The following is a 27,683-nucleotide window of genomic DNA, read 5'->3' as shown; positions in this document are numbered from 1 at the left end:
CCAATCCGGACAGCTGTCAGTCACGTAACAAGAGAGCAGCGGACAGGCGGGTTGCATAACGTGGCGGTACTGTACTTGCCGGTCGGAAATATTACCATTTGAACAACAGCAATGAAATACATACCGGTACATACTGTAAATAAATAATCTCTGAGGAATTATCAAACATTATAAAATAAACAGAGTTGAGTAGGGTAATATGAAATGTACGTAAATCCTCAAATGTGTTATTTTTAAGTTTTTCTAGTAACGATATGCTTTCCCGGCCTTCATATTTATCATACTGGTTGGAATGACATAAGGAACAAGGGCGCTGCAGATTAAATGTTTGATGTGATTCAATATTTTATTACATATTAAACATTTTGTGTGTTATTTTCTTGAAGTATCAAATACTCTTCTTCCCGAGAAGGTTTGAAACTTGTTGGCATCGATGACCTAGGCTGTGCTGAACTCTCTTCCATAGTAAATGCAACATTTACTGACTACGCTTGAACGTCATGTGGTGTGAGGTAAAGGCGGGAACACACTACTGTCACCTCACATGAGTTCAAGCGTATCGTGTCGCAATCTAACCTGTCCAGGAAGATGTGCTATACCTTTGTGCCACTGACCTTTAGTGCGTACTATGTCATGCATTTCCCCTAATTCTTCCCCTTCTTGCTCGCTAAGCTGCTCTCATTCCTCAAGAGCGGGGAGCAAACTGGCTCCGAATGAATTTCACTCTCGATTGACGATGCCTGATATAAGTTATTCTTAAATAATCGCTACTTGATCCTGTGCACCTGTCGAATTTCCCCATAATATGACGATGTGTTGGAGCATTGTCGTGATGCAAGAGCCAAGTGTTAAGGCGTGACCTTGGGCGGAGCTGCTTGAGAGCCTGGATGACCTGAAGCAGACAAGTCTCACTGTACCACTTTGCAGTAACTGTCCTTTGTGTTTCTAGCACAACCCGATTCAGGATGCCCCATTTAGTGAAGAATACTGCAATCATCCTTTTCTTCACTGACCTTGACTTTCGCACAGTCACAGGAGTACCCTCATCTTCAAACAGTCACACCTTGTTCTGGGACTTTGTTGGGACATCATCGTAATAATAAAGCCAAGTTTCGTCACCAGTAATGATGCTATTGACGTTACGCGAAGTCCCATTTTCAAACTGTTTTAGTATTTTCCGGCACCATTTCAGTTGATGTGCCCTTTGTTCCTCTGAAAGTGAATGGGGCACCCACAGGTAATAAACCTATCTAAAATGGAGATGGTCATGTAGAATTGAATGAATAGCTGGTGCAAGGATGTGGAGGGTATCTTCTACCTGTCGATATGTCAACCGCCTCTCTTTGTTGCAAGATTTTCCTCACAGCTTCAATGTTTTCTTCAGTCACTGATTCAGACGGTCGCCCAGAACGAGGATCGTCTTCAACCCCAAAATTTCCCCTCTGGAACTCTTTGTACCAGCGGAAAATTGTTGTCCAATATGGACAGTCTTTCCCCAGCACAGGAGTCATTTCCTCCAGGCAGTGATCAACAGTTAATCCAAGACCAAAATTGTAGCGGATAATTGCGCGATATTCACCTTTAGACCACACTGATATCTTAACTTGCTTTCAATCCCATTGCTTGGTAACAACTGGTGTGAAGGTCGTGCGTTACTGTCTTCTAGACCTGTTTTCGCCCCCCTTTTCATCCCTCACCATAACAGGGGTGTCCAGCCAACCATTTTTGCATATTGAAAAACTTTCCTAGTGCCTTTTGTATCGTACCGTACGATAAATGTGAATGAAAGAAAGCATAATAACCACACATCTGATTACTACTAACCAACTCTTTCAGTCTTCAAAGTAAAACCAACCATCTAGAGTCTTCTACATAACTTTAGTGTGTGAGTGTACCAGGTTAACTTGGAATCCAAATGCATTCCAAAAAATTGGACTTAACTATGTACATTCTCACCTAAAGTTAAGTGAAAATAAATAACTTCAGTCTTGTTAATATTTAAAAATCGTTCATTAGTCTGCAACCAACTGGATGATTTCTGTAGCATCTCTTACTTTTTATCCTCCACCTTTGTTAAAACCTTACTACTTGTTATGTCATTGATACCATCTACATAGAGTACTGACCTTCAGGGTAAATTAATTACAATATCATCTATATATATAAAATAAGAGTTTTGTCTGTACATTGCTCAGAAATTGAAAGGAATGGCATTTCTGTATTCGTCATCTCCACAGTAACAAAGAAATGCACTTTATAGTTTTCAGTTTTCCGTCTGTCTGTCTGTATGTATGTACACGCATCACAATAAAACAGCTGAAAAGAATTTAATAAAAATCGGTATGTAAAGTCGAGGGATGAGCCACTACAATCTAGGCTACAAATAATTTTATTCACTCTGAATGAAATGGTACTTTAGGGGAAGGCCTAAAATTTAATTCTCAAGTATCTATATTATTACTGGTCCTATCGATAAATATTACATAACTAAAGTTATACAGAATTAAATTTCCGATCATTTATGTCTTATACATTTTTACCGTACCGTCTATGATAACATATATATTCATAAATTTGTATTTTTGTTGCTAAGTCCATATGAACACCGAGCCATGAGAAAATGGGTAGACTTTAATGAAAATCGGTATAAAGAGTTGATATACTGGGAACAAAATAGTGGGGTCCACCTAGTAAATACAACACAATGTTATAATTCATCTTATAACATTATGTTATGTTATGTTATAATTCTTCTTATAACATTGTGTTGTATTGAATAGGTGGACCCAACTATTTTGTTCCCAGTATATTCTCGGTTCAATACGGATTTAATATGAAGTTCTTAAACTTGAAAAAAAGAGTTGAGGAATAAGAAACTACACTGTAAGCTATAAACAATTTTATTCACCCTGGATGAAATGGTAGTTTAGGGGAAGGAACCTGAAATTTAATTTTTATATACCTATGTCATTGGTCCTATTGAAAAGTACAACATAACAAAAGTTATAGAGAATACAATTTCCGAACATTTATGTTTTATTCAGTTTTACAGCACCGACTATGATAAGAGTGGTATTTCAGAGCTGGAAGAAAACTAAATGTGAAGGCCTACAATATCGAAAGCACATAACATTGATCAACAATAACATTTTTTTTCCTACTTGCTTCACGACGCACCGACACAGATAGGTCTTATGCCGACGATGGGACGGGGAAGGGCTAGGAGTGGGAAGGAAGCGGCCGTGGCCTTAATTAAGGTACAGCCCCAGCATTTGCCTGGTGTGAAAATGGGAAACCACGGAAAACCATCTTCAGGGCTGCCGACAGTGGGGTTTGAACCTACTATCTCCCGAATACTGGATACTGGCCACACTTAAGCGATTGCAGCTATTGAGCTCGGTGACAATAACATTACATTTACCGATGTTTGTTGTGATGTTCTTTGTCTCTTATGCTGCTGCTCAACTCCGATAGATGGGATTACTGCAAAGTACCAAGTATAAGAACCTGACTGAATATTGGTGGGAAATAGCTGGGCAGTTAGAGAACTTTCTTCTTTGGCATGCCATTCCTTCTGGTTCATAAATTTTCTGATACTGCTGGTACGTAACACACTGGTTCATCAACAATATTCCAGCTATTCAATCCCTACTATGACACGCTGTTTTGAACGAGCAGTGTGCACACTTAGGGCAGAGGCTCACTTAGTAGTAGTAGTAGTAGTAGTAGTAGTGGTAGTAGTAGTAGCAGCAGCAGCAGCAGCAGCAGTAATAGTAGTAGTATGACCTGGTCTAGAATTACAATTTAGGCCTATTCCAAACTATAGCACTACAATTCACTAAATAACTCAAAATTAAACCCCGAAAAGAGCCGTTTCTTAAGAAAAGCTTGCCTCCAAGTCAGATAGATTATTCTGCCGCCAGTGTAGTGAATTGAGATTTTCAGACTCATCGGGTACTCCTAGGAAAAAGATTAGTAAAAGGGCATAGTTCTTGCCCAGGAACTCTCCACTAAACGACACCCCCCACCCACCAAAAAAAAAAAGAACTAAGAGTGATCAAGGATCACGGCTGCCTGAGGCTTGGTCATTCCAGCTCTGGAACTTTGAACTGTTAGATTGATAGTGTAGTACTGTTCGTTAACAGTGAGAAAATGTGTGGTTTTTCATTTGATTCAGTATTTCATATGAAAGCATTGCTTTTAATCGTGCCATTCCTTCTGACATCATTGTAATGGCCTATGTTGATTTCAGTTGGGAAAACCACTAAGATAGTCTTCCTGAGGATGTAAAAAGGCAGGTGGAGAGTGAGTGTCTACCATTATAATGAAAACTCCCCAACCTGATTGTGATTGATGGTAGGCAAGCAGGCCTACCGTTACAACAAAAATTCCCTAACCCAGTCTTCATATAAGAAAAGACGTTTGGTGACTTCCTCGACGCATTTCTAGCGTAAGGTTAAGAGCTATGCAATTTTATACAATCTTGCTCACAATGTGTACACTACATAACCTAGAATTCTGTATACAATGTAGAATTCTGTAGCGAAGCACGGGTACATCAGCTAGTTTATATATGTACATGAGGAAGAGAAAAGGTCCTATAACAGAACCCAGGACTACACCTGTTCCTATTTTGAGTTCTGCAGACTTTTGGTTTTCAACTTGTACAATTTGATGTATATTGTTGAGATAGGTTGTGATTAATAATAACTCTACATCTTTCACCCTGTAAATAGTTGAGCTTTCTTATTAGTATACCATGTGGTAGCACATATAATGTGGTGAGACTCAAAACCCTGTATTACCTCAGTCACAACAGTTTCTACAGATTTAATTGTGAATTTACCAGTTCTGAAAACAAACTGTGCAGTATTTAATAAATAGCACTTTTCAAAATATGCTGATAACTGCTTCCTTATACAATGTTCTACTATTGTAGATATAATTGGACAATTGAAATGGGTCAATAGTTGCCTGGATACAGTCTATCACCATTCTTAAAGACAGGTACTGCGACTGTAAATTTCAAACAATCTGGATAAATTCCTTCAGTCAGTATCCAGTTGATCAGCTGAGCTAAAGGAACTAATATTATGTCAACAATTTGTTTTAGAATATAGTTACTTGAGCCACAATCATCTTTGCAATTTGAGGAATTTAATTCTTCTGATACTACAGTCTTTGAAGGAATTTTTCAGGCTTTATCTCTTGCCACCTAAATGGAGGTCTGTAGGTTTCAGGAATTCCATTACTTTTTAACATGCTATTGTACACTGTTTCATTATCTCGAGACCTTTTTACTGTGGTTCATATATTTGACAAAATATTCATTCAATATGACCTTGCCACGGTGGGAAGGCCTGCATCGGATGGGTATCTGTTGGGAGACCAGTCTAACGAATGGTTCATCGAAAAGGGGCAGCAGCCTTTTGGAATTTGAAAGGTTAGCAGTCTGGATGATTCACTGATATGACCTTGTAATAATACTCAACATGGCTCAGCTGTGTTGATACTGCTTCACGGCTGAAAGCAACCGGAAACTACAGCCATAACTAACTCCTGAGGACATGTAGCTCTCTCTGTAGGAATGATGTAGTGATGATGGCTTCCTCCCGGGTAAAATATTCCGGAAGTAAAATAGCCCCCCACCCCCGCCATTCGGTTCTCCGAGTAGGGACTACACAAGAGGGGACAATAATCAGGAAGATGGATACAAACATTCTACGAGTCGGAGTGTGGAAAGTTAGCGTTGTGGTATGTTAGAGAATCTGAAACGGAAGATGGATAGACTAAAGTTAGATGTAGCTGGTTTAAGTGAAGTACGTTGGCAGGAAGAGCAGATTTTTTGGTCAGGCGACTACAGAATTATCAACACAAAATCAAACAGACGAAATGCAGGAGTTGGTTTAATAATGAATAAGAAAATAGGGCAGGGGTAAGTTACTACAACCAGCACAGTGAAAGGATTATTGTTATCAAGATAGACATCAGACCAATGCCCACCACAACACTGCAGGTCTATGTGCCTACAAGTTCAACAGATGATGAAGAAATCGAAAGAATGTAAGAAGAGATAGAAGAATTAATACAATATGTAAAAGGTAACGAGAATCTAATTGTGATGGGAGACTGGAATGCAGTGATAGGTCAAGGAGGAAAAAGCAATACAGTAGGAGAATTTGGATTGTGACAAAGGAATGAGTGAGGAAGTTGGGTGGTTGAATTCTGCACTGATCATAATTTAGTCCTTGTTAATACTTCATTCAAACACCTCAAACGACAGCTGTATACGTGGACGAGACCTGGAGACACGGGAAGGTATCAAACAGACTTCATTATGATTAACCAGAAATTCAGTAATCAATATAATACATGCTTTAATACAAGATAAAACAGTCATAAAAATCTAGTCTGTGGAGAAAGCAATGCTTTCACAGGAGCAGACATTGACTCTGACTCTGACCACAACAGCCTTTAACATAAATACAAATACTTTCACGAAAATATTTAATTATAAACATGCCAGCAATCTCCCTACGCAATAGTAGCCACTCCCAAGTCACCGATTCACGCCACACCCCCTCCACCTACTCCTAACGTCCTCAATGCTCCGCCATAAGGAAGGTCCTTCAGGCCAATCTTCAGCATAAAAAAGCAGCTGTAGCCAATTTTGCCAGAAAGATCAAGTCCAGGGCTATTGACGTGGCTCTTATTCAAGAGCCTTGGGTAGTCAAGGGCACAGTAGCAGGACTGGCAGAATCTGGAGGTAAGCTGATGTACAATACAACATCAGAAATACCCAGAACATGTCTTCTTGTGAACAGGAAACTAAAATGTCTTATGTTGCAGGAACACTGTTCACGGGACTTAACTCTGGCTAAGATTAAACTTGGAAATTGGGAGGGACCCTGAGAAATAACCATAGGCTCTGCATACCTCCCATATGACTCAACTAATCTGCCCCCATCAGAAGAAGTTGAGAACGTAATATGCAATGCAAAGAGGAAAGGCGAACACCTAGTCCTTGGAGCAGACACTCATTCACACCACACGGCATGGGGCAGCACAAAATGCAATGCAAGAGGTGAGTCTTTAATAGAGTTTATTATTGGAACTGAGTTGACGATACTAAACCTAGGAAACAAGCCTACATTTATAAATAAAAATCGTAAGGAGGTAATAGACATCACACTAAGTGATACACATATAACAAACTTTATTAAAGATGGAAGGTGCTGGAGGAACCATCACTGACAAACCACCAGCACATCCAATTTGCAATAGATGCGAGACTATGTGGGATAGAGATGTAAGGAGAACCAAAAAGAACTAACCGGGATAGATACAGAGAAGTTCTAGGTAAGGCTGTACAAAAAATTCAACTAACGTGAGAGGACAGAAAGAATTGGATGATGCAATGGAACTATTAGAAGAGGCCAGTATAGACCATTCCATGACAACTGTCCTCTCAAAGAAAAGAAAGACACCAAAAAAGTAAGGTGGTTGAACAACAAACCAACCAAAATGAAAAAAGAGGTTAGGATGTTGTATAGAATATCATCTAGAAATGGTATGTAGGACGTATATCATAGAAAACTCACCGAGTATAACCTAGTGGGGACACTGGAGAAACCAGATGGGTCATTTATTCAGACAGAGAGGGACATGCTGGAGATACTAATGGCGTGCGGGTGAGGAGATGACAGAAGAAGAAACAGATGGAACAGAGACCGGAGGTCAAAGAGCATACTGGAACTGTGATGATGATGATGATGATGATGATGATGATGATGATGATGATGATTATTGTTGTTTAAAGGGGCCTAACGTCTTGGTCATCGGTCCATAATGGTACAAAATGAGAGGAAATGGTATGACAATTTAAAAATCCATAACCCTCCACTGACCAGAATTTGAAAACATGACGACGAAGAATGAATGGATGGATATGAAGTTAAAACAATCAGTGGATACGACCCGAAATGCCCCACATACCCAGAAACTTAGCGTTAAACTATAGAATTGCTGACCAAGGAACAGCTTCTAAAGCACAATACTGACTTGATGATGGTTGTAGTCGAAACGGGTCCAAAATCCAGGTCATCGGCCCCTCACTAGGAAAATAAAACCATGCTATGTGTCATGTTGTGGTACTAATCAAAAGCAGCATAAACTCGCGGTATTCCACACTGTATGGTACTATGCACAGGTAAAGAAATTCGCACAGATAGCACAGACCTATGGTGTTTCGCACACTGCGGCGCTACTTACAGGCAACGCACACCTATGGCGTTCCTCACATAAGTGGACTAAACACAGGACCCCGCACTATCCAGTGGTGTTCCTCACAGAATGGATACTAAGCATAGGCAAGGCAGAAACATGGTGCCGCTAATCCCATGGTGTTGCTCATATAGGGGTACGAATCACAGGTACTGTAAAAGCCGCCAATGTACTCTATTGCTACTAATCACAAACCTATTGCGTACCTAACAGTGGTACTACACGCAAGTATAAGCGACCCATGGTGTTCCCCGCATGGTGTTACTAATTACAAGTAGTATCATGGTTCTAATTTTATCATACCTTGGTCGCCTCTTTTAGTCGCCTATTACGACAGGCAGGGGATACCGTGGGTGTATTCTTCGTCTGTAACCCCCACCCACAGGGTGGGGGGGGGGTATGTTTAGTCTGTGAGAGGTATTTTATTTCCCTCAAGTCTGACTGCAAGCTGGTTAGGACCCCCCCCCCCATCCGCCACCTGGGACGCGCCACGTGGGAGTATCATCTCTCCCCCTGCTACACCAGCGTAGTAGGTTCGTGGGACTGGATCTGTGCGTTCAGAATAATAAAACATAACCATGTAAAATGGGCAATCGACACGTTTCATCCTATAAAGGCCCCGGGGCCAGATGAGATACTGCCGATACTCCTACAGGAAGGACAGGAGATACTCATCAATGCCCTGACACACCTTTTCAGAGCTAGTCTAGCTTTAGGGTACGTTCCGAAATCATGGTCTGAAGCTAAAGCAGTATTCATACCTAAGCCTGGAAGGGCAAATTATGCCCAAGCCAAAGCATACAGACCATTATGTTTAACCTCCTTCATGCTGAAAGCAATGGAGAAAATTCTAGATAAATATATCAGAAGAATGGTGCAACTGAACTCAACGTTACATGAAAATCAGTTTGCATATAGATCTGGCAGATCCACTGAAGTAGCACTCCACCAGTTGGTTTTTAAACTAGAGGAAAGCCTAGAATATAAAGAAATTGCACTGGGGGCGTTTCTAGATACAGCCTATAAATCTATGATCAAAGCATTGGAAAAGAGCAAGGTGAGTAAAACCGTCGTCAAATGGATTAAATCCATGTTAGATGGAAGGAAGATAAAAGCAACCCTGTTTGAAGAAACGCTGACGGTTAGGGCCACCCGAGGCTGTGCTCGCCTCTGCTGTGGAACCTCGTGGTGAACAAAATCACAGCTATGCTCAACGAACAGGATTTTTATACACAAGGATACGCAGATGGAATGCACAAAGATTCAATCTAGGACACACTAAAATTAACAGAGTAATAGCAGAGGAAGTTCTACACATGCCTTCTGATCACATGATACCAAAGTACAACTTTGAAAAACCGTTTGAGACCCAGATAATTAAAAAGGAAGACTGGGATATCAATAAATGGAATACTGAAAACGAAGATATAGTGTGGTGGACTGATGGCTCAAAGACTGTTGATGGCAGAGGAGGAGGGATCAACGGGGGAAGACCTGAGAGATCAATTCAGATGAGCCTGGGCAAACACAGTACAGTCTTTCAAGCTGAAGTGATAGCTATCACAAAATGTCGAAGAAAATCTGAAAATGAGGAATAGGAATAGAACATTTTCATTTTTACGGATAGCCAAGCAGCCATTAAGGCACTAGAAGCAGTCCGGATAATATCCGGAATTGTCTGGTATTGCCATTCGCTTCTCCTGAAGCTCTCGAAGTACAATATTGTCAAAATAATAATGGGTACCAGGGCATGCAGGTATAGAAGGAAATGAAAAGGCAGATAAACTGGCCAGGAAAGGGGCAGAAACAAATTTTGTAGGCCCAGAACCTGTATGCGGGATTTCCTATGGACAAGCCTGACACTAGATAGAAAAATGGGTACAAAAGAAACAAATGGAGAACTGGAAAAATACTCCAGGATGCAGGCTTGCAAAGGAACCAATAAAAGGACCAAACAAGAAGCATAGTAAAGAACTGTTGAAACTCAGCAGAGAAAAAATAAGATGGGTAGCAGGACTGTTGAGGGGCTGCCTGGCCGAGGCGGTAAAGGCGTGCTCGGTTCGCCCGGAAGGACGTGGGTTCGAATCCCCGTCAGGAAGTCATAAAATTTTAAAAACGAGATTTCCACTTCCGGAGGTGCATATGACCCTGAGGTTCACTCAGCCTACACCAAAAATGAGTACCAGGTTAATTCCTGGGGGCAAAGGCGGCCGGGCGTAGAGCTAACCACTCTACCCCATCACGGGCCGAGGTTAACAATGGTGGAAGCCTTTACCTTACACTCCTCCAAGGGCCTTCATGACCTGTACGGAGGTGACTTTGCTTTGCTTTTTAGTAGGACTGTTGACAGAACACTGCCATATGAAAATACACCTACACAGAATTGGAGTAATAAGAAACAATATATGTAGGAAATGCAATGAAGCAGAGGAATTAGCTGAACACACAATTTTCGAATGTGAGGTGTTGGGAGGAATCAGACTCTCCACTATAGGACTACCAGGTGAAGAAAGAGAAAAAATCCAAGAAGACCCAATAAGAACAACCTGCAGCTTTGTAAAGGGAGCAGGTATACCTAGGTGGGAATGAAGGAAAAACTTGGTAGTAAAAGATTGACGCTGATTATGAACTAATATTTATAGGCCTCATGAAGAGGAAGAAGAAGAAGAAGAAGATGGCCAGTGAAAATCGTAATAACATAATAATTAGACTAATATGAAAGTATTTCTTGTAACAGTGAGTTGGTGTGCTACAGAATTATAATTGATGATGATAATCTGGTATAATCTAGCGTATCAATGAAAGTACAGTCAGATATGTGTCTAATCTCCGGTCTTAAGTTTCAGGTGATGGATTACATGGGCAATGAATACAAATTGTTAAAAGGAGAGTTACTGAGAGCAAATATGGGATTCAAAACAGCATGTGGTGTGGAAGCTCTGATGAGTTTGGCTGAGTAGCACAAACTCCAACCATGTGACAGACAGAATTTACAAACATTAAGGCAATTCATTCCCCATAATATTATGTAGATAGTATTTTTGTGCAAAGATTTATTTTGTTGTACCTTATTGAGCACCAATGTAAGTAATTAATTAGGCCAAAATGAGTCATGATGACGAATATGGAGGAACCACAGAATAATCAGTTACCTACGATACATTTAACAAGGTTATTTTTACATTTTCATCATTTATTAACCAATGTGGTAGGTAGTTCTTCGGATGCGTTATTTGTAAAATTTATTTTGAGATGATATGATGTCAGTATCCTCACTGTAATAGAGAAGTGAATCTTATAGGCTCATTTGGCTGCAATAAATTCTTATTTATTAGCAAGTCAAAAATGATGAATATCTCAAACCATGGTGGGGTTTTTTTTTTTTTTTTTTTTTTTTTTTGTGGAGAGGAAACGGCTGTGGCCATAATTAAGATACAGCCCCAGCAATTGCCTGACGTGAAAACATAGAAATCACAGAAAACGATCTTCAGAGCTGTCGACAGTGGGGTTCAAACCCTCTACCTCCCAAATGCAAGCCCACAGCTGTGTGCCCCTAACTGCACAGCTAACCCACTTAGTTCATGTTTTAGTGAGGTCAGTGATAGTACAGATAATGGCATAATAATGCAACTGGCAAAGACAGAATATAAAGTACTTACATAACACTCATGATTAAAATAAATTAACTAAGGAATAATGACAAGCAATGCCAATAAACTCACCAGGTGCGAGAACGTATTGTGGCTCATCAGTAGAGGCGTGCTTATGGGCTAATGTCACGATATGAGAATCGGACAGGAGAACTAAGTTTTTGTGGACAGTCATGGAATCACAGACTACATCTTCGACATCATCATTGCCTGTAACAAAAATAATAATAATGTAAACACAGAATACTACAAAATGAGAATACAGCACCGAGCTCGATAGCTGCAGTCGCTTAAGTGTGGCCAGTATCCAGTAATCGGGAGATAGGGGGTTCGAGCCCCACTGTCGGCAGCCCTGAAGATGGTTTTCCGTGGTTTCCCATTTTCACACCAGGCAAATACTGGGGCTGTACTTTAATTAAGGCCACGGCCGCTTCCTTCCAATTCCTAGGCCTTTCCTATCCCATCGTTGCCATAAGACATATGTGTGCCGGTGCGACATAAAGCAAATAGGAAAAATAATACAGCTTGCAAAAAAGTACAATAGTGATTCATCAAATACTCCATTCGAGCATGCAACCACAATATTTTTACATAAGCTACACTAAACCTTAGTTCTATTTCTAATATACTAGGCCCCCCTTTTTCAAAATGCACAGCTAGCTTCCCTAGCTAACTAATGAACATTCTATTGAACAGAATTTTGTGTGAGAGAGAGAGAGAGAGAGAGAGAAAATTCACAAGAAAATCATTATTTTATAGAATGAGTGACATTATGTGAACATTTTAATGTTAATATACAGCATGCACCTTTGCTATACAGAGTTTATGCATTTTTATTTCGACATTTAACTTCCGAAAATATTTACCATGTGCAATCTGAAAAAAAAAAAAACCGTGTCAACCCCGAAGAGAGAGAGGTGTAACCACTGACCATGGAGTAGTTGTTAAGTTCATATTTTCAAAATGAGCTGAGTGACAATAATACAGTAGAGCCCCGTTTATCCGAAATAAAAGGGCGGAGCCACTTTGGTTGACACTTTTTTTCGGATTGCACATGGTAAATATTTTCGGAGGTTAAATGTCGAAATAAAAATGCATAAACTCTGTATAGCAAAGGTGCATACTGTATATTAACATTTAAATGTTTACATAATGTCACTCATTCTATAAAATCATTATTTTCTTATAAATTTTCTTGGTGCAGCGCTGTCATGCAGCTATGTCGCACCACCATTTAATCAACAATACCATCAGCTGGTGTAGATTCATTGCTTTGTTTAACAAAGCGCAAAATAATCTGAAATAATGAAACAATTTCTTTTATTACTACTGAACTGAATACTGTATACAGTAATTTAATTACAGAACTGTAATTAAAGTGTGTGGTACTATATTTTAATAAAAATTAAAAATCAATATTACCTCCAATGCATTAAATCCATCACCTGCTGTAACTCAATTCTGAGAACTGCTATTGTCAAGGTCAGAATCGTCTGCTTCAACCCTTGGCATTAACACGGAATCCACCATTTCTTGGTCTGTTAGATTAAGTTCAGCATCATCTGACTGTAACCACTCGTTCACCTTACACTGGTTAACATTCTCACATTCTAGAATTCGTTTCACCATCTCTTGCAGGTTGTGATAATTTCCCTCATCTTTCAAAAAAAATCACTTGATACAGTTTGTTCCAGGAATTAGAAAGAGGCACTGATGTAATCTTTCCCACCATGGGGCACAACAATAAATCACACGTTTCATGTTCACAGACTTCAACGAAATCGTAAGACTTTTACCAGATAATTTACAATCACTGAGAATAGATCGTAGCAGATACGCACGATAATGGCGTTTGAATGCTTTCAGAACACCCTGGTCCATGGGTTGAACTAAGCTTGTCACATTAGGGGGCAGAAACCAAACAACAATATCACCAATTTCCAACTTCCCTGGGTGTGTTCGGGCATTGTCAATCAACAAAATTGCTTTTCTGGGCAATCGCTTAGACTTCAAAAAAATATTCAACGCTTGATACAAACTTTTGAAAGAACCATTCTTCGAAAAATTGCGACTACATCCAGGCACTTTTCTGAGCTCTATAATAAACTGGTAATGCAGTGGTGGCAATATTTTTAAGAGCTCTAGGGTTTTTCGATTTTCCTACGCACATTAGTGGCAGCCTATGAGTGCCTGAAGCATTAGCACATGCTAAAACCATAATCCTCTCCTTATTCTTGTGAATTGGTGCAGATATTTCTTTTATTGATGCTAAGAATGTTTCTGGCAACATTTTTAAATTTAACCCTGTTTTGTCAGCATTATATACCTGATCATTTGTCAATCCTTCACCAATCTCTTCAAATTCCATTTTTAAAAACATCACACCCAGTGGGTCCACGGAAAGCGTCTCATCACTTAGATGTAACTGACGTATGTCATATCTATTTTTAAATCTACACTGACTGACAGAGCAAATGCAACACCAAGAAGGAGTGGTCAGAACTTTATGCCAATTGCACGGTAGACTGACGTCACTGAGGTATGCTCATGATCTGAAATGCGCCACTGTGCTGCGCACGTAGCGAACGATAAATGGGACACAGCGTTGGCGAATGGCCCACTTCGTACCGTGATTTCTCAGCCGACAGTCATTGTAGAAAGTGTTGTCGTGTGCCACAGGACACGTGTATAGCTAAGAATGCCAGGCCGCCGTCAACGGAGGCATTTCCAGCAGACAGACGACTTTACGAGGGGTATGGTGATCGGGCTGAGAAGGGCAGGTTGGTCGCTTCGTCAAATCGCAGCCGATACCCATAGGGATGTGTCCACGGTGCAGCGCCTGTGGCGAAGATGGTTGGCGCAGGGACATGTGGCACGTGCGAGGGGTCCAGGTGCAGCCCGAGTGACGTCAGCACGCGAGGATCGGCGCATCCGCCGCCAAGCGGTGGCAGCCCCGCACGCCACGTCAACCGCCATTCTTCAGCATGTGCAAGACACCCTGGCTGTTCCAATATCGACCAGAACAATTTCCCGTCGATTGGTTGAAGGAGACCTGCACTCCCGGCGTCCGCTCAGAAGACTACCATTGACTCCACAGCATAGACGTGCACGCATGGCATGGTGCCGGGCTAGAGCAACTTGGATGAGGGAATGGCGGAACGTCGTGTTCTCCGACGAGTCACGCTTCTGTTCTGTCAGTGATAGTCACCGCAGACGAGTGTGGCGTCGGCGTGGAGAAAGGTCAAATCCGGCAGTAACTGTGGAGCGCCCTACCGCTAGACAACGCGGCATCATGGTTTGGGGCGCTATTGCGTATGATTCCACGTCACCTCTAGTGCGTATTCAAAGCACGTTAAATGCCCACCGCTACGTGCAGCATGTGCTGCGGCCGGTGGCACTCCCGTACCTTCAGGGGCTGCCCAATGCTCTGTTTCAGCAGGATAATGCCCGCCCACATACTGCTCGCATCTCCCAACAGGCTCTACGAGGCGTACAGATGCTTCCGTGGCCAGCGTACTCTCCGGATCTCTCACCAGTCGAACACGTGTGGGATCTCATTGGACGCAGTTTGCAAACTCTGCCCCAGCCTCGTACGGACGACCAACTGTGGCAAATGGTTGACAGAGAATGGAGAACCATCCCTCAGGACACCATCCGCACTCTTATTGACTCTGTACCTCGACGTGTTTCTGCGTGCATCGCCGCTCGCGGTGGTCCTACATCCTACTGAGTCGATGCCGTGCGCATTGTGTAACCTGCATATCGGTTTGAAATAAACATCAATTATTCGTCCGTGCCGTCTCTGTTTTTTCCCCAACTTTCATCCCTTTCGAACCACTCCTTCTTGGTGTTGCATTTGCTCTGTCAGTCAGTGTATCTAGCCATCCTGAACTAGCCTTAAGGTCCTTTAGCGTTATCTTGAATTAGAGGACCGGATAACAGTATTCCTTTTTCACGTTGTTGTGTAAACCAAAGAAATACCGCTTTGTTTACCTTTTCATACTGCCGGGCTGAGTGGCTCAGACGGTTGAGGCATTGGCCTTCTGGTCCCAACTTGGCAGGTTCAATCCTGGCTCAGTCCTGTGGTATTTGAAGGTACTCAAATACGTCATCCTCATGTCAGAAGATTTACTGGAACGTAAAAGAACTCCTGCAGGACTAAATTCTGGCACCTCGGCATCTCCGAAAACCGTAACTAAGCAGTGGGATATGAAACCAATATCATTATTTTATTACTTTTCACCCCCACTCTCTTTCATAGTTTTGCGGTTTGGTATCTTGGAGGAATGATCAATTAATTTAGATTTTGTCTTTACCCAATCCACCACTGTTGACACACCAACTCCATAATCCGCAGCAACATTTTGTAATATCGCACCATTTTCCACCTGTCTCACGGCTTTGATTTTTTTCGATGCTCACAACAATGCGTTTTCGTTTAGCTGACATCATTCAATAAGCATGCACTTGGCACTGTACTTTTAACACAACTGATTACTGTATACTGTACCTTACTACTGTATTTCAAATGAACCAAGAATAAGATAAGGTACAGCAACATTATAAGCAGGTAGTTCATGTTGCAATGGCATTAAAAAAAAAAATTTTTAAAAAGCATTGGAACTACAATACAGAACTGCAAAGCCAGTGGAATGACCTTGGGTGAAAGGAAAATATGAATGGAAGGGTCGCTGGACCTCCCTGGTCTCCTAACAGAAGCTACAGTATAGTCTGAGCAGTAAACAAGATGAAATTCCCACAACTGAAACAACGTTAACCATAGTCTACAGAATCTTCATGACCAGTAGTAGTAGTAATAATAACAATAACAACAACAACAACAACAACAACAACAACAACAACAGCTGGAGTAGTATAATTGGACAGTTCGGCGGTCGCCTCCGCCTCCGAGCTCCCAGGCGCCCCTCCGCCTCACACGGGAAATTTGAATTTTGGCGGGAAATTTGAATTTGTAAACAAAGCCACGTGCTTTTTGACAGCTGTCATCGACAACAACGCATCGCTAACCTCACTGCTGCGATCTTGACGGGCCTAAACCTCAGTGGTACCGACTTAACCTAACTAGCGCGAGATTTGAATCGGTAAACAAATCCACGTGCTTTTTGACAGACAACAACGCATCGCTAACCTCAGTACTGCCATCTTGACGGGCCTAAACCTCAGTAGTACCAACTTAACCTAACTAGCGCGAGATTTGAATCGGTAAACAAATCCACGTGCTTTTTGACATACAACAACGCATCGCTAACCTCAGTACTACCATCTTGACGGGCCTAAACCTTAGTGCTACCAACTTAACCTTACTAGCGTGAGATTTGAATCGGTAAACAAATCCATGTGCTTTTGTGACGGCTGACATCCACCCGCTTTAATCAACAGAGCACAGTGCTGCCCTCTTTAGCTACATATCTTTGAAATCCGCCATCTTTAATCAAGAGAGCACCATGCTGCACTCTATGTGGTGGACGGCAAATTCCACATGCTTTACAAAGCCACGTGCTTTTTGACAGCTTTCATCCGCCATCTTTAATCAAGAGAGCGCCGTGCTGCACTCTATGTGGTGGGGGCAAATGCGAAGTGCTTTACAAACTCAAGTGCTTTTGTCATCCACCATCTTTAATCAAGAGAGGACCGTGCTGCCCCCTTTGTGGGGGCAGCAAATTCAAAGTGCTTTACAAACTCACGTGCTTTTTTGACAGCAGTCATCTTTAATCAACAGAGTACCGTGCTGTTATCATGCGGGCAATTTCGTTAGCTATCATGGGCCATCTTTAAACTAGAGAACACCGTGCTGCCCTCATGCGGGCAATTTCGTCAGCTGTCATCCGCCATCTTTAATCAACAGAGCACCGTGCTGCTATCATGCGGGCAATTTCGTTAGCTGTCATCCTCCATCTTTAATCTACAGAGCACCGTGCCGCACTCTTGTGACCGCCATCTTTAATCTACAGAGCATCGTGACACACTCTTTGTGGTGGCGGACAATTCCACATCCGTCATCTTCAATCTACAGAGCACCGTCCTGCTCTGTCAAGGCATAGCTTTATCGAACATACAACACGATCTTATGCATAAGACAGCGCACGTATCGCGTAACTCCATGTTTAGACTTGAACACACATACTGCTGTTAGAAAACCTATAGTTCGATGTTGTTGAACACTGCATTGCATGACTAGAATCAAACACTGTTTAGAATGAAAAAATTCTCTTCTCAACATATTTACTAAGCCTCTCTTCTTCCTCTGTCAAGGTACATCTCTATCGAACATGCATCGCAAAAGCAAGAGTGTGCAAGTTTAGACTTGAACACATACTACCGTTCAAAAACATATATACATACTAAAGTTTGATGTTGTTGAACACTGCATTGCAAGACTAGAATCAAACGCTGTTCAGAAAAAAAAAATTCTCTCCTCAACATAAGCTAGACGATAACATACTTACGAATCTGCTCAACACCTTCTTTCTTGACATACTTACTCTCCTTCCTTGAGTGATATACTATTGAACAAAATTCTATCTTGCTAAGAAGGAGCGGGAGGAAGGTAATACCTAATCTAAAATAAAAGAATATGCCAATTCTACATTATTTATTTACATCTTGTATGTACAAGTTTTATCTCGAATCATCTTACCGTAGTGATGTTTGCGTACTTCTCCTATCCTCGACGCAATTCTTGTATGTACAAGTTTAAACTTGTCGTACTACGCTCTCAGCGTACCTCTCCCTATCTTTATACAATATGTACAGTGAATTGTGATGTAAGACAGCTTATTGTATATATTAAAAGGTACACACCTCTAGCATAATGTTTTTCACACACACACCTGCCTTATGTAAAGTAGTACCTATCAATACTACTATGCCCCCAGGCTAGTGTGTTGGTAGAATTTGGAATGACAAACCGTTTGCAATCATCATTATTAAGAGCTACCTTACTAATTAAATGAGTGTACAACTGGTGCTTCTTGCTTCTAATGAGAGACATTTGCTTATGTAAAATAGGTAGATTACTTTTAATACAATTGTTATAATTTTCAAAACTTAGCTGAATCTGAACTACATTCTTCTTAACCCCCTTCAATCTCTTTATTTGTAGTTCATTTAAGAGTTTTATGCAATATGACTTGGATTTAGTACCTACAAATGAATCAATAATATTACCAGCATATTCATCTTTCATTTCACCTAGAACCTTTTTGCTCACTAGCGGTAGATATTAATTATTTGCAGGATAGTTACTTGTATCAAACCTACCCAAGTCTGGCTTTATATCATTGTAAAAGTCATCAGTTTTGATTTGATAAATAAACGAATCGGTATCTGTGTAGAGCAATTGCGCATTACGAGCGTACTTCTTCATCATATAATCGTAATGGAATTCATACACGAGTGTTTTAGCCAATTCAAGTACTGCAAAGCCGACGTAGGTAGGTTTGTCATACTTAACCTTAACACGATTCATCTGTATAATAACTAAATTCTCATGTATGATGGTACAGCTGTGGAAATTTGGTTTACTTATTAAACAGTTAGCACCATACCTTTTCTTAATATTTTCCCAGTTTGTAATCAATTTTACATCAACGCGTTTGTCAACATTTTCCATAGTCTTACCAAACACACTGTTATTCATGAGCTTGTAGAAATCTTTCTCAAACTCGTTAACTGCATTTGTTCTTAAATTATTGTTCAGATCGATATATGGCTTTAGCCACGTTGACCGATTAAATTCTAGTACGCGATGAATTTTGGATAACTTCAAACCATGCTGCAAACACTGTTTTAAATTTCGGTAATGAATGATATACTTAAGATTTATCACACAAATTAGCAATTAGCATTTTCGTCATTGATGCGATGTACAGGGACTTCATATTTTCAGGGCAGAACGGTAAGTCATTATGAGAACTGTGTAACTCTTTAGGATACTGTAAGTCAACTTCGAGGAAATAGCCTTTATCAGCTTCATCGCCTAGGGCGTGCAGCTGTAAAGCAGCAGTTTCGCACTGCGTTAGCCAGCGGAAACCACTCACCGGTAGATGCTGACTCATCGCCCACCCATACTGATTATTAGCATCAAGATAAACAATATACTGAGATTCCTGACTAGAATCGAAACTCGGCATGTACTTATTATTTGCCTTAGAATTCCGCCCACTGCACTGACTTAGTCCGCCTCGAATAGAAGATTTTATAAAGTGCACCATATCAATATCGGTTAGCAGTTCTAAATTCACCTGCGTGTATTTTAACATGGCATCCCAACTTAACCCAGGCGCTGTAAAATACTGACATGGGTCAAGGCTGTAGGTTCTCTTGCAAACACAGCGAAAATTTTCGAAAACATCAGCTAACAAAAGTACATCCGTCTTTAAATATAAGTCGGAGTATTCACCTAACGTTTGAATGTGGAACTGCTCCCAGATATGTTGTGCATGTAAATAGCCATCATCACTAATATCCGCTGAATTTAGCGAGCTGTAAAATGATTGTTTTGATGATAAAGCACGTTCTTCGAGGCGTTCTAAGCAGTCAAGATATTCGTAACAAAAAACACCCTTGCGCTGAAGTAAATTAAACTGCGCTTCTTCAGGGAAAATGCGTCGAATTTCCGTAAATTGTTCTAGCTGTAAATGACTAGAAAGTTTATCGAGGCTACTCACTATACAGCGAAACGAGTCAAGGAATCTCAGTTTTATAGAATGCTCCTCATCTACTTTTACAGACTTTGCAAATGCAATGTACTGCTCTTTATTGTGAGGGATTATATTTACTTTTCATCTGAAGCTCCAAATTGTGAAATGATGAAATGTGAGTCATAACCAGATAAGTTATGAAAAATTACAGGGATAAATTTTGGAACTCTGTATTTAAGATTACAGCTATTATGAGCGGCGCATCTGTAGAAACCAGTTAAATAATCATGGTCAAAAACTTTAGGGTCATTTTCGGAAAATTCCCCATCACAAATGCCACATTTTATAGCATGTTCATGATCATTTAACTGAATTTCGGTGAGCGGTTTCATACGAATTTTACTATTTAGAATACCGCCAAGACGTACTGCATCACTTTCAAGTCTTTCCAAAAATACTTTAGCAGCATCTGGTCCTCGATACAGCTCTAACTTGTTAAGTGTACTATCATAACTACACTTGATGTAATACGCGAAGCTATACGGGACATGCATGTGCGTAGTATTAGTGAAAGAGTTGTTAGGATTAGGCGAGCATGTGCTGCATGGCTTGAGGATGGCTTCAAAGTCTGCATAAATCACGAAAGGTACCCACATCTGCTTGTCATAATTTGTAAATTTTAAAATATTATTGCCTGTAGTAGGTATCTCTGTACGTACATGATTGCAGTCATTCTTGGAATGGTTCGTTAACTGATCTTCAGTTCTAAAATACTGCAAGCATCCATCACACAGCCACTTTTTACCATCATGTTTTGACAACTGACTACCAACAAGTCTACTCAGATTTTTAATCCAGCAAAAGTGGCTATTCTCAATGTTTTCGATATAGAGTAAGTTATTAGTTGCGTTGAATAGTGTGGATAAGATGATGTTCTCTTACCTACGTCTGATTTTGCAGGATTTAAAGCCGACATCACCGCCCATGCAAAACATGCTTCGTCATTGTTTTGGATGTTTACAACAGCTTCTTTTTGCTGAATCCATTTCGGCAGCTCGATGTACGATGAACCTCGCATGGGATTGTACTTATTGATGTTAACTTCTAGATACAAAATTTCAACTATAGCCCACCCTGATTCCTTTTCCTGAAATTCCTCGCTCTTAGTTGAAATAATGTTCGAGACATCCCTAAGTACATCACCAAAATTAGTCGACTCACTTACTACAAAATTCTTCGTATTAAATGATTTAATGTCCGTTATTTCGGATTCATCTGTGCTCTTAATATACAACGCAAAAGGTTCGAAATTAACTTTAAATAAATTATGATTGGACAAAGTTTTAGCAAGAAGTTGTTGTACATCCAGTTGAATGCAAGTGTTCAGTACTCTGAAACTTCTGACTAGCACGAATTCTGCAGCTAGAAATCCTACTTTCAAATGCAGTATTAATTTCCTCGATGTTTGTGTTACTACCACTTCTAAAGGCATTATTTTTATGAGCATTACTCCGTAAGTAACCCTGAAAATGTGAAGATGGTACATCAGTGTTACAGTGCTCGCAGTAAATAGTTTGAAGTTCATGATTTTTTCTAGGTTTTTTACTACTAGTACTTTCTACAGCTACATCCGTTTTTTACGCTTTTCTCGTATTACCTGAGGGCAAGTAGATACCTGATGTGCTTCTACTAAGTGAGCCTCGTATCGCTCTACATTAGCGAAATACACACCACAAACTTCACATAAAGCAGATGTTATGCTAGGGTGTTTTGATTTTATATGGCGCATAAAGTTATCTCGCCTTGCGAACGTAACGTTGCACTGCCCGCAGGAAAACGTGTCAGACGCCTCACGATGTTTCGATTTTACATGACGTGTGAGGATGTCACGTCTTCTGAACATTTCGTTACACTGCAAGCAGGGAAACATCTGAAAAGAGAACAACCAATAGAGATTAGCCTAAAGTTGTGATGTTCAACTTATAGAGGTCAGACATTGTCGTGAGTTTTTAAAAAGCAAACAGAGAGAGATGAATGTTCTATACCTAACAAAGTAGAAGTACTCTTGTTGTTAAAACTATGGTAACTCAATATCCTTCCCACGAGTCGCAAAGAACAAAACGAAAATTTTAATTACTAACGATCAACTAGCATGAAGGATTGAAGAAAACTATTTATCAATAGAAATTAGCTTAAAGTTACGATGTACCGAAGAAACCAAGTTTCAACCCATAGAGGTCGGACATTGCTGTAAGTTTGAAATTGTAAGATTAACCTCTTTTATAGCATGCGGATAGAAGAGAATAACTATTTATCAATAGAGATTAGCTAAGTTACTATGTTCAGAAGAAACCACGTTTCAACCTATAGAGGTCGGACATTGCTGTGAGTTTGAAATTATAAGATTAACCTCTTCTATAGCATGAGGATTGAAGAAAATAACTATTTATGAATAAACTAAAGTTACGATGTTCGGAAGAAACCAAGTTTCAACCTATAGAGGTCAGACATTGCTGTGAGTTTGAAATTATAAGAGTAACCTCTTCTATAGCATGCGGATTAAAGAGCGCAACTATTTGTCATTAGACTAAAGTTGCTATGTTCGGAAGAAACCACGTTTCAACCTGTAGAGGTCAGACATTGCTGTGAGTTTGAAATTATAAGATTAACCTCTTCTATAGCATGAGGATTAAAGAGAACAACTATTTACCAATAGACTAAGGCACGATGTTCAGAAGAAACCAAGTTTCAGCCTATAGAGGTCAGACATTGCTGAGAGTTTGAAATTATAAGATTAACCTCTTCTATAGCATAAGAATTGAAGAGACCAACTATTTATCAATAGAATAAAGTTGCGATGTTCGGAAGAAACCAAGTTTCAACCTATAGAGGTCAGACATTGCCGTGAGTTTGAAATTATAAGATTAACCTCTTTTATAGCACGTGGATTAAAGAGCAAACTATTCATCATTAGACTAAAGTTACGATGTTCGGAAGAAACCAAGTTTCAACCTATGGAGGTCAGACATTGCTGTGAGTTTGAAATTATAAGATTAACCTCTTCTACAGCATAACGATTGAAGAACACAACTATTTATCAATAGACTAAAGTTGCGATGTTCAGAAGAAAACAAGTTTCAAGCTATAGAGGTCAGACATGGTTGTAAGTTCGAAATTATAAGATTAACCTCTTCTACAGCATGCGGATTAAAGAGCACAACTATTTATAAATAGCGATTAGACTAAAGTTACGATGTTCGGAAGAAACCAAGTTTCAACCTATGGAGGTCAGACATTGCTGTAAGTTTGAAATTATAAGATTAACCTCTTCTATAGCATGTAGATTAAAGAGCACGACTAATTATTAATAGACTAAAGTTACAATGTTCGAAAGAAACTAATTTTGAACCTATAGAGGTCAGACATTGCTGTGAGTTTAAAATTATAAGATTAAACTCTTCCACAGCATGCAGATTAAAGAGAATAACTATTTCTCAATAGAGATTAGCTTAAAGTTACGATGTTCAGAAGAAACCAAGTTTCAACCTATAGAGGTCAGACATGGTTGTAAGTTTGAAATTATAAGATTAACCTCTTCTATAGCATGTAGATTAAAGAGAACAACTATTTATGATTAGACTAAAGTTACGGTGTTCGGAAGACCCCAAGTTTCAACCTATAGAGGTCAGACATTGCTGTGAGTTTGAAATTATAAGATTAACCTCTTCTATAGCATACGGATTAAAGAGAATAACTATTTATCATTAGATTTAAGTTACAATGTTCGGAAGAAACCCAGTTTCAACCTATGGAGGTCAGACATTGCTGTGAGTTTGAAATTATAAGATTAACCTCTTCTACAGCATAACGATCGAAGAAAACAACTATTTATCAATATACTAAAGATGCGATAGAAAAAGTTCGAAACATACCTTAAAATGTACGCGCTGCAAACTGTTTCTCAGATGAATAAAATGCGTGCGTTCAAGCCTGTAACTCGAGCGATAATATTCTAGTCGTACCTAAAAAGAACAAACATATATGAATGTAGTGTAGGGTATGTCAGCTAGCCTAGCTATCTTTATAAACGTACAACTAAAAGTTCGAAACATACCTTAAAATGCACGCGCTGCAGACTGTTACTTGGATAAATAAAATTCGTACGTTCAAGCCTGTAACTCGAACGATAATATTCTAGTTGTACCTAAAAAAGAACAAACATATATAAATGTAGTGTAGGAATATAAAGGGGTACTTCAGCTAGCCTAGCTATCTTTAAAAACGTACAACTCAAAGTTCGAAACATACCTTAAAATGTTCGCGCTGCAGACTGTTACTCGGATGAATAAAATGCGTACTTTCAAGCCTATAACTCGAACGATAATATTCTAGCTGTACCTAAAAAGAACAAAAATATATGAATGTAGATGTTTATTACCTAGCGTAGAAGTTGCTTTGCAAACACTAACTAACTGTTCAGGCTTACCTTAAGTTGAAGGCTGAAGAATAATATTCACAGCAGACAGTACTTAGACGGGGATGTACACGTAATAAACACACACAAAGAACTGTGAACGCTTCACGCAGACTGCAGCGAGTAAATATGCTGCTTGTTACGAAGCGGATATCAGTGTCGCTGACAACTGCAGTACAGTTGGAACTAAATGTTTATGCAACAAGAGCTCTCCTGAGGGCCTTACGCTGAGTTCTGCAGGCTGACGTATTTAAGCACTAAGCCAGGATCGAACCTACTGTTAATGCCGAGGAGTTCTACAGCAGATCGAACCTGGGAAGGTCAGCGCGCGCGATTGCAATGTTTGGGAAAAAATCCAAGTTTCAACCTATAGAGGTCAGACAAGGTTGTAAGTTTGAAGTTACAAGATTAACCTCTACCATATCTACACCTTCTAATCCCAGAGTGCTAAAAACAAGAGCGCGAGTCAGCTTGCCTAGAGTTTCGATGTTCAGAAGAAACCAGGTTTTAACCTATAGAGGTCGGACATGGTTGTGAGTTTGAAATCATGAGATTATCCTCTTCCTTGTCTACACCTTCTAATTCTCCTATCGTAAAATGCTAAATACAATGAAGGTTGTAAAAGTTACTTGGTTCGTTAACAGCTAACCTAGCTATTATTAAATTAAAGACCTTTATTAGCTAGCGTAAAAGCAGATGTAATAATACGATACGAAAGGACAAGTCAGCAAGCCTAGAGCTGCTATGTTCGGAAGAAACCCAGTTTCAACCTATAGAGGTCAGACATAGTTGTGAGTTTCAAATTATGAGATTAACCTCTTCTATAGCATAAGAATTGAAGAGAACAACTATTTATCAATAGTCTAAATTTGCGATGTTCGGAAGAAACCAAGTTTCAACCTATAGAGGTCAGACATGGTTGTGAGTTTGAAATTATAACATTAACCTCTTCTATAGCATGAGGATTTAAGAGAACAACTATTTATCAATAGAGATTAGCTTAAAGTTGCAATGTTCGGAAGAAACCCAAATTCAACTTATAGAGGTCAGACATTGTTGTAAGTCTGAAATTATAAGGTTAACCTCTTCTATAGCATGCGGATTGAAGAGAACAACTGTTTATCAATAGAAATGAGCTAAATGTTACTATGTTCGGAAGAAACCCAGTTTCAACCTATAGAAGTCGGACATGGTTGTAAGTTTGAAATTATAAGATTAACCTCTTCTATAGCATGAGGATTGAAGAGAACAACTATTTATCAATAGACTAAAGTTGCAATGTTCGGAAGAAACCAAGTTTCAACCTATAGAGGTCAGACATTATCGTGAGTTTTACTAAGCTAAGCCTACATCCACAGTATCCCCTACCTGTTAGCGACCTTTGAAAACAACACGAAACGCTGAGGTACCGAAATATACAAGTTCTACAAGCAGACGTATTTGTACTACGATTAAACAGGAAGGTTTGAGCTCAGCTCGACAAGCTGCTAATAATTTTAATGCGAACTGTACGCATGCAGTGGACTTTGTACTCCGCTGAGGCAAACACATTCCAGGTAGGAGCTTGCTAGCCGGATGCAGCTTGCGCGCGCGTGCGTGTGTGTGTAGGCATGCTTCAAAAACACATCCCAGATATTTTTTCTCGTTCTAGAGTCTGCTTATTCGAAACCAGGTGCTAGTACATAGCTACTCGTAAGGCATAACACCTGTAATGCACTAGGAAGCAGCTAGCTGCTTCTCTCCTGTTTTTACAACCGGTTGCCCCTTCCTAACATGAGATTTCAAGTTGAAAGAACTTATTTTACGGCCGGATGCCCTTCCTGACACAAGAATCTGTTTTTTTACAGCTGGATTTTAAATCACAGTTTCTTGAACTATTGTTTTACAGCTAGATGACCTTCCTAGCGCTGAAAGACCAGGATTTAGCCAGTTACCTTTCCTGATGTAACAACAAGCATGTTAGGTGCAAGTTATGCTAAGCAAACAATAGCTATCTTACGCAAGCTATTCAAAACTGTAGTCTTCTTTTCTCTTAGAACAAAGGTATACCCCCAACCAATGTTCTGATCATATGTTGTATCTAGTACTTTGTTCGATTATATACGTAATCGCTTCTTTTAAATTGTCCAATACTATGATTTAGAGCGCAGCACGGTGCTCTCAGATGGCGCATTTGGAATTTGCCGCCACCAAATGTCAAAGAATAAAGATGCTAACACGATGCTCTCTTGGCAGCTTTTTAAATTGTCCACCACCACAGAGTGCAGCGCCGCGCTCTGTAGATTAAAGATGGTGATCGCAAGAGTGCGGCACGGTGCTCTGTAGATTAAAGATGGCGGATGACAGCTAACGAAATTGCCCGCATGATAGCAGCACGGTGCTCTGTTGATTAAAGATGGCGGATGACAGCTGACGATATTGCCTGCATGAGGGTAGCACGGTGTTCTCTAGTTTAAAGATGGCGGATGACAGCTAACGAAATTGCCCGCATGATAGCAGCACGGTGCTCTGTTGATTAAAGATGGCGGATGACAGCTGATGAAATTGCCCGCATGAGGGCAGCACGGTGTTCTCTAGTTTGAAGATGGCACATGACAGCTAACGAAATTGCCC

General features: G+C 40.1%; 1 protein-coding gene across 4 annotated transcripts in view; it reads right to left on the bottom strand.

Moving 5' to 3' along the window:
- The window catches only part of Gnpat (dihydroxyacetone phosphate acyltransferase), a 358,549-nt gene that overhangs the window by 107,213 nt on the left and 223,653 nt on the right, over positions 1 to 27,683 (bottom strand). For all 4 annotated transcript variants that reach the window (XM_068226080.1, XM_067139838.2, XM_068226081.1 and 1 more), the window contains one exon: positions 12,006 to 12,143. In XM_068226080.1, coding sequence (XP_068082181.1) covers positions 12,006 to 12,143 — 138 coding nt within the window. The remainder of the gene's footprint in view (positions 1 to 12,005; positions 12,144 to 27,683) is intronic.

The sequence above is a fragment of the Anabrus simplex genome, chromosome 2 (genome assembly GCF_040414725.1).
Source record: "Anabrus simplex isolate iqAnaSimp1 chromosome 2, ASM4041472v1, whole genome shotgun sequence".
Taxonomy (NCBI): domain Eukaryota; kingdom Metazoa; phylum Arthropoda; class Insecta; order Orthoptera; family Tettigoniidae; genus Anabrus; species Anabrus simplex.
Note: the sequence above shows the minus strand (reverse complement) of the source record. Positions and strands in the feature narration are given on the sequence as shown.